The sequence below is a fragment of the Culex pipiens genome, chromosome 1 (assembly GCF_016801865.2).
Source record: "Culex pipiens pallens isolate TS chromosome 1, TS_CPP_V2, whole genome shotgun sequence".
NCBI lineage: Eukaryota > Metazoa > Arthropoda > Insecta > Diptera > Culicidae > Culex > Culex pipiens.
The window spans coordinates 129175239-129192064 of NC_068937.1; the positions used below are offsets into that span (position 1 = coordinate 129175239).

The following is a 16826-nucleotide window of genomic DNA, read 5'->3' on the forward strand; positions in this document are numbered from 1 at the left end:
AACAAAATCCTGGATGTCATCTTCCTTGAATCACCTAGTAGTTCTTATCACAGAAACAACTGTGACTTTTGTTCCAGTGCAGCACGATCAACTTCGAAATTCGAACTCCAACGCCACGCGATCAGCTTGCAAAACCGGTACTAATTGCACCGTCAGCAGGTCGATCGTCTAGCAATGGGTCTCATCCTAAAACTTCTTTCCGCGATCCTGCTGATCGCTCTGCTCCCCGGACTTCCACCGTACACCACGTTCCCATTCACCGGCTTCAGGTATGTTGCGAAATACTGAACAAATCGCCACCCTGAAGCCTCTACCTTTCAGTATAGCTCCGCTGAAGAAGCTTGAAGGACCCCTTGCAATTAACCGGCAGTTGGACGATGTGGAACGTCTGCTCGAGGGACGCCTCTACGGACCGGAGGCGTTGCTACCGCTCGGTTCCGATATCTACACCGGAACCTACGGCGGGCAGATCGTGCGCATCAACGAGACGCACATTTCGCCGGTGGCTAGGTTGGGAGGTCATTGTGGTGAGTTGTGCTTGTGGATTACCCGGTTGGAAAGGGGTTGATCGTTTTCCGAACCGTGTAGAATCTCTGGAGGACGAGCAAGTTTGCAGCCGACCGCTGGGACTGGCGTTGGATACACAGCGGACCAACTCGCTGATCGCCGTCGATGCGTACTCCGGCATTTGGGAGGTCGATCTGGTCAGCGGAGACAAGAAGCAGCTGGTATCGCGAGATCTTGTGCTGGACGGATTTGGTGTCAATCGGAAGCCACAACTGTTCAACAGTGTGACTGTCGCCAAGAATGGAGACATCTACTGGACGGAGTCCTCTTCGGACTTTGACCTGCAGGATGCGGTGTCGACAATTTTCGCGAATCCTTCCGGAAGGTTGTTCAAGTATGATCGGCAGGGTTGTTACGGACGGCGCGGATCGCGCGGATGACGCGGATGGCGCGTATTGCGCGGATATGGCGCGGATTTGCTGGCTAATTTTGCTCAGGCGCGGATTTCGCGCGGATAGCAATTTTGATTTTTTAAACAAAATAATTGAGAACGATAGAATTTCTTTCAAATTACAAAGGAAAATATTATAAGGAATTAAATAAATTCAATCTTTTTCGTTTAGTGCGAAAACATCAATTTCTAAGAAGTTGTTAATGAAGAAAATTTATTGATAGTTTTTTTTCCTAATACGAAACTTTAAAATAATCTTCAAGGAGCGCTTTTTTTTAATGTATTGAGATTTATTTTATAAATTTAACATAACATTACAACTCATTATTTTTTAAACATCTGCATAACAATTCAAATAAATACCAATTTTATTAAATTCAAAATATTTAGAAATTAGAAAAATTACAGAATTTTAAAAATTCTAAGCTATGAAACATTTCAGATTTTCATTTTTTTTTCAATATGAAAATTAAAATTTTTACATTTTTGGTTTTTTGAAAAAATTAAAAATTCTGTTTCCACTCTGATTCAGGTAGAATTGATTCTACTCCCAATTATCACAACATGACGAAATCCACTTAGAAATCTGCTAAAATCTACGTCTAAAAGTGAAATTTAATTTTAAAATTAAAAAAATAAGAAATCTGGAATTCAACAATTTGTAATTTCAGAATTTACATATTCAAATAATAAAAAATAGAATTCATAATTTGAAATTGTCAAAACTTACAGACTCAAAAAAACGTAAAAAAGTACGAATTATTCAATTGAAAAATAACGAAAATATTACAATTGATTTTTTTTGTTAATTTTTAATTTTTTAAGAAAGTTCTAAAGTTATCAAATTATTAAATTGCTAAATTTTTAAATAATTAGATTATTAAATTCTAGATTAAAATTTTAAAACAACTCATCCCTCGTGGGTTTCCTATGCAGATAGGACCTTTTGAAAATTTAATCTAGAAATTATTAAATTATTAAATTATCAAATTATTAAATTATTAAATTATTAAATTATTAAATTATTAAATTATTAAATTATTAAATTATTAAATTATTAAATTATTAAATTATTAAATTATTAAATTATTAAATTATTAAATTATTAAATCATTAAATTATTAAATTATTAAATTATTAAATTATTAAATTATTACATTATTAAATTATTAAATCATTAAATTATTAAATTATTAAATTATTAAATTATTAAATTATTAAATTATTAAATTATCAAATTATTAAATTATTAAATTATTTAATTATTAAATTATTAAATTATTTTATTATTAAATTATTAAATTACTTAACAAGTTCTTCCAGGATGCTTTCTTCGGACTGGCTGCGTTTGTGTTCGATTAGATTAGATTAGAATTAAATTATATTTTTTGCCATTTTCTTAGTTCGGATCATTTTCGGAGTCATATTTTAGTTTAGAGAAATTTAGAGAAGAAAATAATAGAAATTTCGTGTTTCGATTTTCCAGAGTAAAGTTTTGGCGAGAATTATCAAGTACTAAATCCCTAGATTTTATAATTTGGTGATTTATTTTATGGTTTTAATTTTTTTTCCTGAATTTGTTTTTTAAGCAACGATATTTAAAAATGCTAATATTGTTTCAGAAATGGCAAAAAAGGTTCCATTTGGTACAGGTGGGATATGAATCCACAACTGATCAACGGTACTGATCCAAATGCCTTCTGTATTATTCTTTTTTCGTTTAAAATTTCATTCATTATGTTACTCTCTTCTATGTTTGTCGCGATTTTTTTTATATGGCGCGGATTGGGTTTTGGGGTCGGCGCGGATCTGGCGCGGATTTTTTCTCGACTTTTCCGTAACAACCCTGGATCGGAAATCTAAGAAGAATACTGTGCTGCTCGATCAGCTGTACTTTGCTAATGGTGTAGCGTTGAGTCCAAATGAGGAGTTCGTACTGGTTTCGGAGACTTTCGCGTCGCAGGTTCGTCGCGTGTACTTGAAAGGCGAGAAAGCTTTTGAAAGTGACATCTTCGTGAGCGGTTTACCCGGTTTACCGGACAACCTCAGCGGTGACGACTCCGGACTGTGGGTTCCACTGGATGTAGCCGCCGACGCGGAGGACCCTTTGCTTGTCCACCTGATGCCGAACGTCCCACTGATCCGGAAGTTCTGCGCACGTGTCATCGCACTAGCTAGACTGCCATTCCAGTTGGTTCACCGACTGCTACCGAACGTGTACGCGCGACGCTTTCTCTACTCGATCGGTCACTTTGAAACGCTCAACTTTCTGATCCCGCCTCGCACCACCGTAGTTAGGATGGATTGGAGTGGACGGATCGTGGGGTCGCTGCACGGATCTGACGGAACCAGCGGGAGCTCGGCGACGCATGCTGTGCATGTCGGGCAGTTTTTATATCTGGGATCGGTTCGAAACCGATTTGTTGGAAGAGTGAGACTGCCAACTGGACTGGTGACCGGTGAGCCAGCTCCAATTCACGAGAAAATTCCGGATGATGCACCAAGGCCAAAGCCGGGTAAACTCAAAGTTATTCGTAAAGATGGTGAAGGAGAACTCTAAGTCGAGGTTGGTTTGCGAAAGAATCAACGAAATAAAGTTGAAATTTTTCTCAGTGTAATATGTTGACAGTTCTTCCTCTCTTCGAAATTCGAACAGATTTGTTTGTAAACAACCCGGCACAAACTGTTTGCAAACAAAATCATGAGCAGCACCGCAAGCAATCCCATCCGGAACACGGCGTACGTGTCCAACCTGCCGTTCAACCTTACCAACATCGATCTGCGGAAGATCTTTGAAAAGTACGGTTCGGTAGTGAGGTAACCTGCAAAGACAAGTTGGGTTTGTGCCTTTTTGAGAGATTTGAACACAACCATTTTCAGGGTAACGGTCCTCCGGGATCCGCAGACTCGCCAAAGCAAGGGCGTGGCCTTCGTGCTGTTCGGGAACGCCAAGGACGCCGACCAGTGCTGTCAGGCGATGAACAACGTGGAGGTAACTTCCGAAACTTTCGGAAAAGAACAAGAAAAGCTCAAGTTCCCGCTTCTTGCAGATGTTTGGCCGCACGCTCCGGGCCAGCATCGCCAAGGACAATGGGAAGGGGGCGGAGTTTTCGCAGCGGCGTGAATATCCGGACAAGAGCCGCTGTTACGAGTGTGGCGAGAAGGGACACATGAGCTACAAGTGTCCGCGGAACGTGCTGGGAGATAAGTCGCCACCGAGGAAGGTTCGGAAAAAGGGCGAAAAGAGGACTCAGGTTGGAGTGGCTGAATCGGTCTGGGGCAGTGACGAGGAGTCCGACCGATTGAGGAGAATCGCGGAGGTTCGGGAGCAGGAAGGAGCAACGGCCGTGAAGCGGATTCGGTACAAGAAGAGTGCTTACTTCAGCGATGATGAGGAGGTTGAAGAGGATTAAAGGCTTGAATAATGAATTTTGTCCTGTAAATAAATTAAAAACTGAGTTCTTGAGTCAAGTTTCATTATGGCAGTTTTTACTGACGTGATTAAATGATATAAACCAAGAATTAAAAAAAAAAAGTCGAAAAACAAATCACGAGATCTACAAATTTCAATACAAAACCTCATTTAAAAAAATCAAGGATTCAAAAGAAAAAAACAAATTAAATGTTAAATTCATAAAACTACTGAAAAACTAAATTTCAATAACCTTGTTTAATTATCGTCATTTTAAATCCTGGGACCTTGGTGTAGGGGTAAGCGTGATTGCTTCTCACCCAGTCGGCTTGGGCTCGATCCCAGAAGGTTCCGGGTGGCATTTTCGAGACGAGATTTGTCTGATCACGCCTTCTGTTAGCTCAGTCCAGGTGTAGGAGTCGTCTTCCTGGGTCCTGCCTCGGTGGAGTCGCTGGTAGGCAGTTGGACTAACAATCCAAAGGTCGTCAGTTCGAATCCCTGGGTGGATGGAAGCTTAGGTGTAAAAAGTGGTTTTATAGTTTATGACTTTTATTATTTAATTATTGAGTAATTGATTCATTTTATTCTCTCATTCTTCAAATCTTCCATTCATTCATCAATAAGTTAATTCTTTATATCTTTGCACTATTTAATAATTCAGTTATTTAATTGTTAAGTTATTATTTTTTTAAATTATCTAATTATTTAAATATTTAGTGTTTAATGATTATGCTTCAATTATGTAAATATTTAGTTATTTAATAATCTAGTTAGTTAACTATAGAATCATTTATTTATTGAGGAATTTCATTATGTATTTATTTAAATTATACACCTTTATATTTATTTTTGCCTTTCTTACTAAAGAAAGGTATAGGATTTGCTTTTGGCTCCGACGCCAAATCAAGCTTCATTCCCAAATCATTTCTCGAGCAATATTCATTCGAAAAATCTGCAAAAAATCATGGACGATCGATTTTCGACGCCCGATCGATTGACAATGACAGAATTGGTCTACCTCCAATATCCGAATTTTGGCGCTTAATTTACTGTAAAGCACGCGTGACGTCCGTGTGTGGTAAAAAAGTGCTCAATTTTGTGGTAGGGGGTTTCTCAGAGCCCACATTATGGATTTAAGCTCTCTTGGGCGCATTTGAAAGGGGATGTGCTGAACCTGAACCAGTTCCATACCAAATTTGAATTTATCCATTTTTTATGGGGACTCGGAGTGTGTTTTCACCAAATCAGGCGGTTTTCAAATAAAAATTCGGTCGAAAATTGAAGTATTGAAATCGTTTATTTATCCAAAAAATTGCATTTTTCCAACCCTACATCCTCCCAAATTTTCATCCATGTCGGTAATGTGGTTCTTGATTTACAGCTTGTGGACCAATTCACTGTGAGGGGGAAAAACCCCTAAAAAAGGTAAAAGCCAATTTTCACCAAATGCCAAAACTATTCCTTTGGCATTTTATCTAATTTTTTTTCTCCACTTCATAATCTAGACCATACTCGATGTTCTGAAACAAATTTGACCTCATTCGGATTTACCGTTCAGATTTTAGAAAATTTCCATTCTTGCCTTTCTTACTAAAGAAAGGTATAGGATTTGCTTTTGGCTCCGACGCCAAATCAAGCTTCATTCCCAAATCATTTCTCGAGCAATATTCATTCGAAAAATCTGCAAAAAATCATGGACGATCGATTTTCGTCGCTTCGTCGACAAGTTGTCAAGTTGAGCTTCACATGCAGACGCGAGCAATGCTGGCGCGTGATGCTGGCGCGTATAGAGTTTTGATACTAGATTACCCCCTTTTAGTGCACGTTGCTTTATCGATTGCTCGGTCATCACACATCGCCTATCATTATTTTCTATGCTAAGCTTCAGTGAACGCAAACTAGACGCAAGCAGCTATCTGTTCTGAAGCCTCATGCTCATTCTTTTGCCTTTCTTTTTTGTTTTGCTCATTCTCTGATCGATATCTGGACGAACGAATTTCTGGGAAGCGTCCAAGCTTCCCATGTGCCAGTGACAATGCACATCGCGGATTTGGTTTTCTAGCTTCGGTACTAGCCTTTTTGTGTATTAGTATTTTTGTTTATCGTACCAGCGCACCAAGGTGGTTTATTCGGTACGTTTGCGTTTGTCGTAGTGAAGTCCCACCGAGCGCTCAGTCGTTGTTTGCTTCCCAATCCCAAAAACGCCTAAATGCATACTCTGGCTTGCTTATTGAAAGCTCACAATTTTGCCTAACGCCTAAATGACAGTTTAGTGAATTACAGTAGGCGTTTCAAAGCTTTCAAGAACATTTATGCGGCTTTACCAGCCCTCTGTCACTGCCGCCATGTTTATGAAACCAAAATATTCGATGACGAACACCAAGAAAACAAAGAAGAAAACGAAGGTGTCTACTGTCAGATTTTGAAAAATAAACAAAGTGGTTCGATTTTCCCGGTCGATTCGGATTTTCCATTAATTTGGTTCATCCTCCATTGCTATTGTTGAAGGTTCTTTACTTACTACCATGATTCAGAGCAGCTTTCGGTCGGATTCTTGCTCCGAAAAAACAGGAACCCGGCCGGTACCGGTTTTCGGAAGAGGTAAAATTTTACTCTGCTTCTCCGGCTGCAGCCAGCCAGCCGGCCGATTCAAGAGCTCCTTGGTTTCCGGCCTCATACACACACGATAAACGTCCGAAAATATGCCCAAGATACACAGGACCACTCGCGTGACCACTTGAATCAAATTTTGTAGTAATTTTATCACAAAATTATTATCTTTGATTAAGCGCGCCATTTCTCTATTTTTATGTAAACAATCAGAAGACACCAATACTACTTCATCCAAAGCTTTGTTTATGATGGGCTCTTCACACATACTAATGCTCAAACTCTATCCAATGCATTGTTTATGGTGGGCTCTTCACACATACTAATGCGTGGGCTCTTCGAGGTTTTGGTAACTGTCAAACGTTCTAGGCATTTACAGTGGTGCCAGGGGGCTGGGCTTTACCGTTACATCGTTGTTTACAACACGGCAAATTCTCGGGTGTTGAAACACTTTCTGCCAGTCATTTTGTTACCACTTTAACGCTCTGGAGCAAGACGGAATTATTTTGTTTTCTCGTTAATTTTTAATATTTTGAAAAGTGCAAAAAAAAAAAAACACTCAGAGAATACGAACAATTTAGCGATATGCAGAAAACATTATGAACATCGCAAATTGTGAGCTAAATCTCTGTCGCAAAAACAATGTGTTCTGATTTTAAAAATCGAAAATGCTTGTGTGCGAGCACAGCTTACAACCGGCCATGGCAAATGAGGCAAAAACCAGCGCTTTTCAGTTATATGAAAAAATATGGTTGAGTTTCGAATTGATTAATGAATGGACCATTCTTTATTTTGCTATTTCTTTGAAAAAAAAAAAAAAAATCAGCTGCCGTTAACTTCCTTTTGTAAGAAAGGCTCTATCTCACCCCAGGTGGGATTAAATCGGGTTTTTTTAATTTAGTTTAAATGTGTAATTATATAATTATTTCAGCAATTAATTTATTTCATTAATTAAAAAGGTAAATTATAAATGGGTCATTCCATCTGAAGCGGAACAGCATTTGAAAATTACCCTCTCCGATCCTGCTTAAATTTGGCAGGGCTGTTGATACTATCAAAACATGCAAGAATCCCAAATTTCATCCAAATCGGACCACCCCCTCCATTTTTGTACCCTCCCAAAAAATCGACTTTTTGCCGATTTTTGAGCAAAACCCCTATCTTCAAACGGCGATAACTCAGGAACCACAAATCTTAGAGGGTCGGTCTTAGACTCAATTTTGAAGGAAATTGGACGTAGAGTCCATTTTCGTGATCGAAATGTTGATTAATTTATTTTTTCTACCTGTATTGCGCAATTGAAAACTTTAAACGGCCGTATCTCAAAACACCCCAACTTATTTTTTTTATTTGACCTCACCATCGTATTTCCCGGCCAATTTTACACAAGAATCACTTATCGACAGAAATGAATATGTTTCGTTCCAGAGATATCGAATTTTAAAGTTTTGTGTTTTCGAGATTACCTTCATCAGCTTCATTCGCCGCATCTGCTAGAAGCACACAGGCGGGCTGATCAATAACTGCTACCTGGTCATTTATTGAAATAATATTTCATCATAAATAATCTTTATCAAATTGGGAAAAAAATAACTGTATAACACTGTAGGAAACTGGAGTTTAATCGTGAATGTTTATTTGCTCAACCACAGGACAGAGCAATAACGACACACAGTAAAGGGCAGAATTGCATTCCGACGAAGCGAGCAGGAAAATGCAATTAATCTTGTTAGTAACACTGAACAATAAGTGCACGATACATTATTGAGTAAAAAATATGAATTGAAATGAATAAAATTTGTTGATACGTTGTACTCTAGTGAAGGACGATCACAAGGAGTAGGAAAAGGATTTCTGGAAATTATAAAATTGAAAAATGTAAGAAAATCACAAAGTTTGATCTGCTGCAAAGCGGCAAATTCCCCAAATTTAGTTGCGATGATTTTGACACCGTCCGAACAACAGTTTTTTTTCTTCTTTCATTCTTGGATTCTTGGAACATAATACGGCTGCTGTCCTCACGTGTAAGGATTTTTTTAAATTGAATGTAACTTGACCAAAATCATCTTTTAATCAAATGAAGCTGGCTCATAATATAAAAATTGATTTAATATGATCAATCTTTTAATCCATAAATCAGGTTTGCCAAATTATGGTAAAGTGTCAATAATAAACATTAATAATAAAAATAATAATAATAAAGCAGGTTTTGGGGTTTTTGCTGAATGGCACTATTTTGCTACCGCTTATGATAAAGGCCCTAGTCATGGCCTCGGAGGTACTCTAAAACGGTTAGCAACATGTAAAAAACGGTGCATTCAAAATAACCCAATAAATATTCCTTTCACAAAAATAGATTGATCAAGGTAGTGGAACAGCATCTTATTCCAGCGTTCCTCTAATGTTGCCATATCAGCACTTTGGCATTCAATTACAGCTGATTAAAAGCGTTTTCGACTGAAATCGAGAGATAAATAGCTCAATAAGAAGTGAACAAGCAAGTTTCTATCAAAAGTTTTGCAAAATTTGTTGTTTGAATAGTGAAAATGAGCAAATTGGACGAAACTAGGAGCGTGGACTTAATCTGCCAAACATACGAGAATTTCCCCTATTAGCCATTTGAATAAATATTTGCGTAAAATTATAAAAATATAAATTAAATCAATCATCTCCCGAAACACCAGGTAGCAGTTATTGATCAGCCCGCCTGTGATGCGGCGAATGAAGCTGATGTAGGTAATCTCGAAAACACTAAACTTTAAAATTCGATATCTCTGGAACGAAACATATTCATTTCTGTCGATAAGTGATTCTTATGTAAAATTGGCCGGGGAACACGATGGTGAGGTCAAATCAAAAAAATAAGTTGGGGTGTTTTGAGATACGGCCGTTTAAAGTTTTCAATTGCGCAATACAGGTAGAAAAAATAAATTAATCAACATTTTGATCACGGAAATGGACTCTACGTCCAATTTCCTTCAAAATTGAGTCTAAGACCGACCCTCTAAGATTTGTGGTTCCTGAGCTATCGCCGTTTGAAACTAGGAGGTTTGGTCAAAAATCGCCAAAAAGTCGATTTTTTGGGGAGGTACAAAAATGGAGGGGGTGGTCCGATTTGGATGAAATTCGGGATTCTTGCATGTTTTGATAGTATCAACAGCTCTGCCAAATTTGAGCAGGATCGGAGAGGGTAATTTTCAAATTTGCACTTTTTCGTGCACAGTTGAGATGGAATGACCCAAATATATTTGCATTTATAGATGTTAGATTCATTTGTTGATTTTTGGTTTTGGAACTGTTGATTTTTTGGAAATACTGAAAAGTTGAAATATAAATTATTGTTGGAGTCTAATTTATTTCGATCGTTCGCTTGCAACTTGCAATCATCAGGGTGATAAACTTCACCGACGAGCCAGCCGAGCTGCTCCGCTAAGAAATGAGCTCACACGAACAATTTCGGATCGAATAAAATGCTAGTACAGCAGTATATATATAATTTTAATCTTTATTTCAGCAACAAAACTGCAGTTTTCTGTTTCTTCAAATATACATTTTTTGCTCATTTTGCTTAGATTTAAATGTATCGTTTTTTGTTGTTGTTTTAATCTCCGCTTAACCACTATACTCATACAGCAACAGAAAAAATAAATCAATATCAAAACAGGAACTTAAACAATCTTTCGTGTGTTGGTTTCTTTAAATTTCATACGATTTTTTTTGGTTTACTTTTTCTTCTTTTTGTTTGTCACTTACATAACATCAACCTATACAGCTAACAAGAAAAAAGTCCTTGTGTGGTTTGGTTTTGTTTTGCTTTGTTCTGCTTTTGTTTTTATTTTTTCGCTAACAGTGTGTGTATGTGTGTGTGTGTGTGTGTTTGAATTTCTGTTGTTGTTAGCCATAAATATGCGCGCTACTTTGAGAAGAAAGTTTAGTCCAGCCTTGAAATGCTTCAATTGTGTATTTTTTTTCTCTCTCTGTGTATGGCAAAACATGTTGCGGGGATTTTTTGGTTTGTTTTAAATTTAACAGTGTTTTTGTTTTGTCAGTTTGTTCCGGTTGTATGTGGCTGTTTTGTCGTTTTGTTTACTTCCTTTCGGTAATTATCAATAATTATTGTTTTTTTCTCTTCATTTTCGCTAATTTTTATACAAATTCTACAACTTAGTAAATTAAATAACATGATGCGTTTTCTTGTCTTTTGTTACGTGTGTCTTTTCAGAGATGACTTGTATTGTTTGTTTTTTTTTTAGCCTATTTATTTTGGGGTTTTTCATATGCAGTTTATTGAATCTTCCTATTTCCGGTTTTCGCCATTGCTGAAACTCTTCTGTGGTTTTGTGTTAGTGTTTGTGTCTCTGTTTTTCATTTCATTCTTTTGCTTGGGGATCATTTTTTTAACCTTTTCTTCCTATGTACGAAGGGAACGTAACTTAAAGCTTTTCTTTCGTGTTTGTTTACTTCCTTTGTTTTCGCTAGTTATGTAAGCTTATCTATATTGTTTTCATTTTTTTTGGTTTAATCGTTTGCTTTCCGTTTTTCCTAAGTTCTCAGTCAAATCCTTCCATTCATAATATTTAGAACTTATCTATGTGTGTTTGTGTAGTTGGATTGTTTTTTCTCCTTTTTCTTTTGTTTGCACTCTTTCCCTATTTGTTCAAACTGTCAACTGTCTGATTTGTTGGGCTTATTTTGTGTTGGACTAAATCGAAATATTTAGGGGGCGGGGATCAGAACCGATTCTTCGATGTACGAATTTGCTTCTGTGGGGTACGCCTACTTTGATCGTCTTAGTAATTTAGAAAAAAAGGTGGGTTTGAAATTTTGTGTCAGAGAATCAAAAGAGGGAAGGGGCGGGATTGACTGTCATTTGATCTACCTATCTAAAGATGAGTAAAAAGTGTGTGGGGGGAGGGGCCTACAATTGCGCACTCGCAAACACAAAGCCATGATGTTTGAGGGGGGAGGAGGATGTCACTCGACTTGTCTGATAGATTGTTGTTATTATTAGTCCATTGTTTTTTTTTTGCAAAAAACGATACAGAGAGGGATTTCATTGATTGTTTGTTCGACAGGATTGATTCTTTGTTCGCATCGCTTGCTTTACGCCTAACCTCACTTGTTTTCCATTGTTCTGCCCCTGCGTGTGTGCAGCGCCTTTTGACAGCTCTGCCACTAGGGGAGCGAGGCCAATTGTGGGTTCCTCTTTTCCTAGACCTGGTATAAAAACTGATATGTTGTTCCATATAAGGTTCATATTCCTAAGTCGCTTGTGAGAATTGTGTGTATGTGTTTGTGTTTTCAGTATCTTCGTGTGAACAAAAATAAATCAAAAAAGAGAGAGCTGCGTTTACTTTTGCTTGCCTGTTTACAATTTGAGAAATGTGAACTGTCATGTGCGTGACTCTTTTTTATTTACTTTGTTTCTCAAAGGTTTTAAGGAAAACAAAACAAGAAGTTGTTTTTCTTTAAACTTTTTTTTGCATCATTTTCTTAAGGAGAGTGTCTAAATTAAGTTAACGCCTATACCTTGAAATGTTTTCAACGTTGATTTTATTACATTGGTATATGTTTTCTTTTGTTTGCAAGAGAAAGAGAAAAACATTTATTAGTGTGAGTGTGAGTGTTCCTGTCGCTTTTGTTTACAGTTTTTTTATTTTTCTCTAATTTGGTATTTTTTTGAATGTTTAAATATCTGCTGAAAAGGAGTGTTATTACAGATGCTGCTTTTTATTTTGCTCGGTCCTGCCTATTGTTTAACAATTTTGGGTTTTGTTAGGAAAAAAGATGGCAGATTTGTTTGTTTGTTTATTTCTTTTGCGCATTCAAAGCAGCACTTTTGCGTGTTTTGTGTATGGATTTGTGACAGTGTTTTGGTGCAATACGTTTTTTTTATCATTAAAGGTGCATTTCAAAGAATTTCGAGGCAAAAGTTAGTCTGTTTGTGTGTTTCTGTGTTCTTTTGAAAGATTGTTTGTTTGGATCTTGTTTTTGTTTTCTCGGTAGGGTCGCTCTCGATTGACAGATTGTCCCCTCAGAATTGGGTAAAAAAAATGAGAGGAGCGGTCTTCGCATAGTCGCTTTGACTTTTTATTTATTTATGAGAAACAGTTCGAATAATTGCTTCAAAAATGTAATCCGGCGGTTTAAAGTTTTTCTTGTTTTTTTTTTTGCTTCAATGTTCGCAAAACGTCTTAGAATTTGAGATATTTTTTTCATTGTTTCTTACTTAAGTGATAGTGATTGTGTAAATAGATCTTTTTTAAAGGACTCTCTCTCTCTCATATCGCACAAGCATCTTTTTTCCGAGACATTCAAATGGATTTGGGATTGTTTTTGTTGTTTCAAAAGTGACATTTGGAAACATGGAGTGATAGAGGATAAATGCTAAACGTAAAAAATGGGAAAGTTGGGTGAAAAAGTTTAAAACGAAAACATTTACCGCAGTTTTTTTTGTGAACTTTTCATTTTGCAGAATTTGCTTGCTATTTGAATTGGAATCTTTAAGATATCGAGAACTTCGTTCGTTTTCCACTTTCTTCATTCTCTTATTTTCTTAGACATTAGTTTTGAATTTGTGCAGAAAAACAATTTGCTATTTTTAATGTCACCTTTATTTTCTTAATGATTTACCTCTCAATGCGGAATCGAAGAGTTTAAGAGGGTGTCACTTTTTTGTTGTTGCATTAATTCATCTGTTCCACTCACTCACTTTCGCTCAAACATTTTTTCTGCTTGTGTTCTTTAATGGCGGTTTTTGCTTTCAACAGTGTTTGTGTGGGTGTGTTTTTTTTTTTAAACTATCAATATTTAACTAAAGCGTATAAATGGCTTTGGTAACTCTTCGTGCAATAAAATGCCAACTGGGAAGGAGTTTTGAAAAATGGCTTTACTGCATGGCAATGCATTAACGATATATTTTCTTTTTTTTTGTAACAACGTTGGAAGTGTTTTTGTGTGTTTTGAAAATTAAAAGCATTCAGGTAAAAAAATAAATCTAAATTTGTTTCAATGTTTTCATCAGTTAAATGAATGTTAAATCTTGTAAAATAATTTTTTTTATTTGCAAAAAAAAATTGTTTGCATAGTTTAAGTTAAAATTCGTGTGACTTTGCATTTTAATTTAACGTTAACTTTTTATTTGTAGATCTCAGAAAAAAATGCATCTACCCGATTTAAAAAATACAGAGTGGATTTGCTAAATTGAATTTCACCTTTGTAAACTCGTACACCTCATTTTTCGATGATTTTCGAGAACATGCTTTTCACGAAAAATGCTGCTAAAAAATACTTAGTCAAAATTAGGGGAAATTTTCGTATGTTTGACAGGTTAAGCACTCGCTCCTTACTCCATCCAATTTGCTGATTTTCACTATTTAAACAACTAATTTTGCAAAACTTTTGATAGAAACTTGCTTGCTCACTTCTTATTGAGCAATTTATCACTCGATTTCAATTGTAAACGCATTTAATGAGCTGTAATTGAATGTCAAAGTGCTGATATGGCAACATTAGAGGCACGCTGGAATTAGATGCTGTTTCCCTAGTTGAAGTTTGACCAATTTGCGGGAAAATTTGTTTGGCCTTTTTTGCAGTCATCATTTTCACTTTTCTGAAAATCTCACTTCAAAATCAAATTTTCGTGCTAAAAATATTTTGACAGCTGTCATACCTTATAGAATCCAAAAACCTTGCGAATTATGTGCTTTCGACAGGTGTAAATTGTTCCACTAAAGTAAGTTAATCCACTCTGTTATTTTTTGCTGTTTTACTAAAAATTCGCAAAAAAAAAAACACTAAGCTTTTATAAACAACCTTCAATAACATGTTTTTGTTTACCTTTGGAGGGACCGCGCGACAACCAAAACCGTACGATGCTGGCAACACTGCATCATTCAACAAATTTTGTTCTAGCGCAGCAAGTAGAAATCTAAAAAAAATCGTTCACATATTTGTGTTTCTTAACAAGTCGATAAAACTGTGTGTGTGTTTGTTTTGTGTTGGGTTTAAATTGCACCTTTGTTTGCACGTCACCGCCTGCCATTGTTTTGTTTTGCTTCACTGTTCCTCACATCGTTTCCCGCGCATTGTTTATTCTAATATACTTTTCCTTTTTTTTTTCTTCTTCTCTCAATTATGCGAGCATTTTGTAACTCTCCTTTTGTGTTTGTGTCTGTTTTCTATTTACAAGTTTTGTTTTCGCTTACGATCTAGTTGAAGGATTTCCATTGTTCTGGCTGTCAGAGGGGGTGTGTGTGTGAGTTTGCGTGTCTCTTATGAAATAGTGGTTGCAGTTTCATCACAATCTTCATTTTATTGATTAATATGAGTAATTAATCTCAATGATAGGTATAAACAAGTCTGGCGGCTGTTTTTCGCGCGTTCCGTATTTGTGTGTATTAGTGTCGTTTTCATCCGTTATGCTTGTTAGTATTGGTAGTAGTAGTAGTAGTAGTTGTAGTAGTAGTGGCAATACAGTGTGTGTTTACAAATATAACGTCTCTGATGGCGTCGCGCTCGCGTTCGTGAGTGTGATCGTGTCTTGAATGTGTGCGAATGATCGTGATCGTGGCGTTACGTGACGTTACGTGGATTTAGACGTACCACTCTTTGATGTCTTTCGAGTTTCGATTTTTCGTCTTTTGTGGTTGGCCACCGCCGCCTCCTCCTCCTCCACCTCCACCTCCTCCGCCGCCACCTCCGCCTCCGCCGGATTGCATGCTGCCCCGGTCACTGCCGTTGTAGCCGCCGCCCATGCCCATGCCGCCACCGCCCATTCCGTTACCACCGTTATGGTGGTGACGTAACGAGCCGTTGAGCGGCAATGTGCTGCCACCGTTCGTGTGATGTCCACCGCCGGAACCTCCGTTGCCGTTGTAGTGGGGAGGTTGCTGATGTTGCGCCGGTTGTTGATGCGACGGCGGATGTTGCTGCTGGTGGGTGTTGTAATGGGAGTTGTGGGCATTGCCGTGCGATCCGCCCAGCAAGGCCGCACTCGGACCCTGCCCGTACAGGCCACTCTTATCGTGCTCGGTCTTGTAGGACCGATCGCCGTTCGACTTGATCCACAGCACCAATAGGATCACCAGGATGACCGCGATCAGCGCTCCTGCTACGATGCCGATGATCATGGCCGTACGTTCCTCAGCTTCCGAGTTGATGCGACCTCCCTTGTGCTTGGGCGATCGCGTCGGAGGGTATCCCGGCGGGTGGGCATTGAACGGTGGCTCCGGTTCCGGGTTAGGAGGTTCCACCACCTTGACCGGGGGCGGCCGTCGACCTGGAGGTGGCTTGTGCTCTGGCTCGGGCTCTTCACCTGAATCCGGTCGTCGAACCTCGATGTGATCGTCGTCCTCTTCCGTGGTTGTTGGAGTTGTCTCGCGTACGTGGTCTCGATCACGATCCCGGAAACTGACCGTTGTTTCCGACGGAGTCTGCTGTTGCGTCGTTGATCCGTACGTACTCGAACTTCCCGTGGTTCCCGAAGTGTACGTCGTTCGACCACTCGTCGTTCCACTGCTGGACGTCCCACCCGACGTAGTTCCCGTAGTTCCCATCGAAACGGTCGTCCCGTAGCTTGTTCCGCTACTACTACTACCAGTACTGCTACTGCTTCCACCTCCAACTCCTCCACCGTATCCCGTCGTTCCACTGCTAGTCGTGTCCATTTCCCGTGTTGTCTCACTCGGTGCATAAGTCTCCGACCGACCTTGCGTTGTCAGCGTTGTCGTGCCTTCCGTCTTCCGGTCCATATCGAGCGTGGTGTACGTCACATCCGGGCTCGTTTCTGCAAAAAAAAACCAAGAAAACCCCTAAATACCTAACCACAAACAACGCATCCCACAA

The 16826-nt window shown here is 38.3% G+C and overlaps 3 protein-coding genes across 4 annotated transcripts in view; 2 read left to right on the forward strand and 1 right to left on the reverse strand.

Annotated features, from left to right (window-relative positions):
- Positions 1 to 30: 30 nt before the first annotated feature.
- LOC120425382 (adipocyte plasma membrane-associated protein Hemomucin-like) lies at positions 31 to 3648 on the forward strand. The gene is made up of 4 exons (XM_052706057.1): positions 31 to 269; positions 322 to 527; positions 589 to 905; positions 2808 to 3648. The coding sequence occupies exons 1-4, from the start codon at positions 175 to 177 to the stop codon at positions 3516 to 3518; spliced, it is 1329 nt and encodes a 442-aa protein (XP_052562017.1). The 5' UTR covers positions 31 to 174; the 3' UTR covers positions 3519 to 3648.
- Positions 3408 to 4376, forward strand: LOC120425383 (zinc finger CCHC-type and RNA-binding motif-containing protein 1-like). Its single transcript, XM_039589898.2, has 4 exons — positions 3408 to 3524; positions 3615 to 3775; positions 3839 to 3950; positions 4009 to 4376. Exons 2-4 carry the CDS (start codon positions 3660 to 3662, stop codon positions 4369 to 4371), a joined length of 591 nt encoding a protein of 196 aa, XP_039445832.1. The 5' UTR covers positions 3408 to 3524; positions 3615 to 3659; the 3' UTR covers positions 4372 to 4376.
- A 6095-nt stretch (positions 4377 to 10471) lies between these two features.
- The window catches only part of LOC120425380 (neurexin-1), a 56079-nt gene continuing 49724 nt past the window's right edge, over positions 10472 to 16826 (reverse strand). For both annotated transcript variants that reach the window (XM_039589895.2, XM_039589894.2), the window contains exon 16: positions 10472 to 16767. In XM_039589895.2, the coding sequence (XP_039445829.1) occupies positions 15575 to 16767 (1193 nt within the window). In that variant the 3' untranslated portion in view covers positions 10472 to 15574. The remainder of the gene's footprint in view (positions 16768 to 16826) is intronic.

What these genes read in the sequence shown, in the direction of transcription:
- LOC120425382 (XM_052706057.1), top strand. Translation starts at nt 175, where the DNA reads ATGGGTCTCATCCTAAAACTTCTTTCCGCGATCCTGCTGATCGCTCTG. An exon ending in TTCCCATTCACCGGCTTCAG is followed by an intron (nt 270 to 321) that starts GTATGTTGCGAA and finishes TCTACCTTTCAG; the next exon opens with TATAGCTCCGCTGAAGAAGC. An exon ending in CCGGAAGGTTGTTCAAGTAT is followed by an intron (nt 906 to 2,807) that starts GATCGGCAGGGT and finishes GTAACAACCCTG; the next exon opens with GATCGGAAATCTAAGAAGAA.
- LOC120425383 (XM_039589898.2), top strand. Translation starts at nt 3,660, where the DNA reads ATGAGCAGCACCGCAAGCAATCCCATCCGGAACACGGCGTACGTGTCC. An exon ending in AAGTACGGTTCGGTAGTGAG is followed by an intron (nt 3,776 to 3,838) that starts GTAACCTGCAAA and finishes AACCATTTTCAG; the next exon opens with GGTAACGGTCCTCCGGGATC. An exon ending in AGGCGATGAACAACGTGGAG is followed by an intron (nt 3,951 to 4,008) that starts GTAACTTCCGAA and finishes CGCTTCTTGCAG; the next exon opens with ATGTTTGGCCGCACGCTCCG.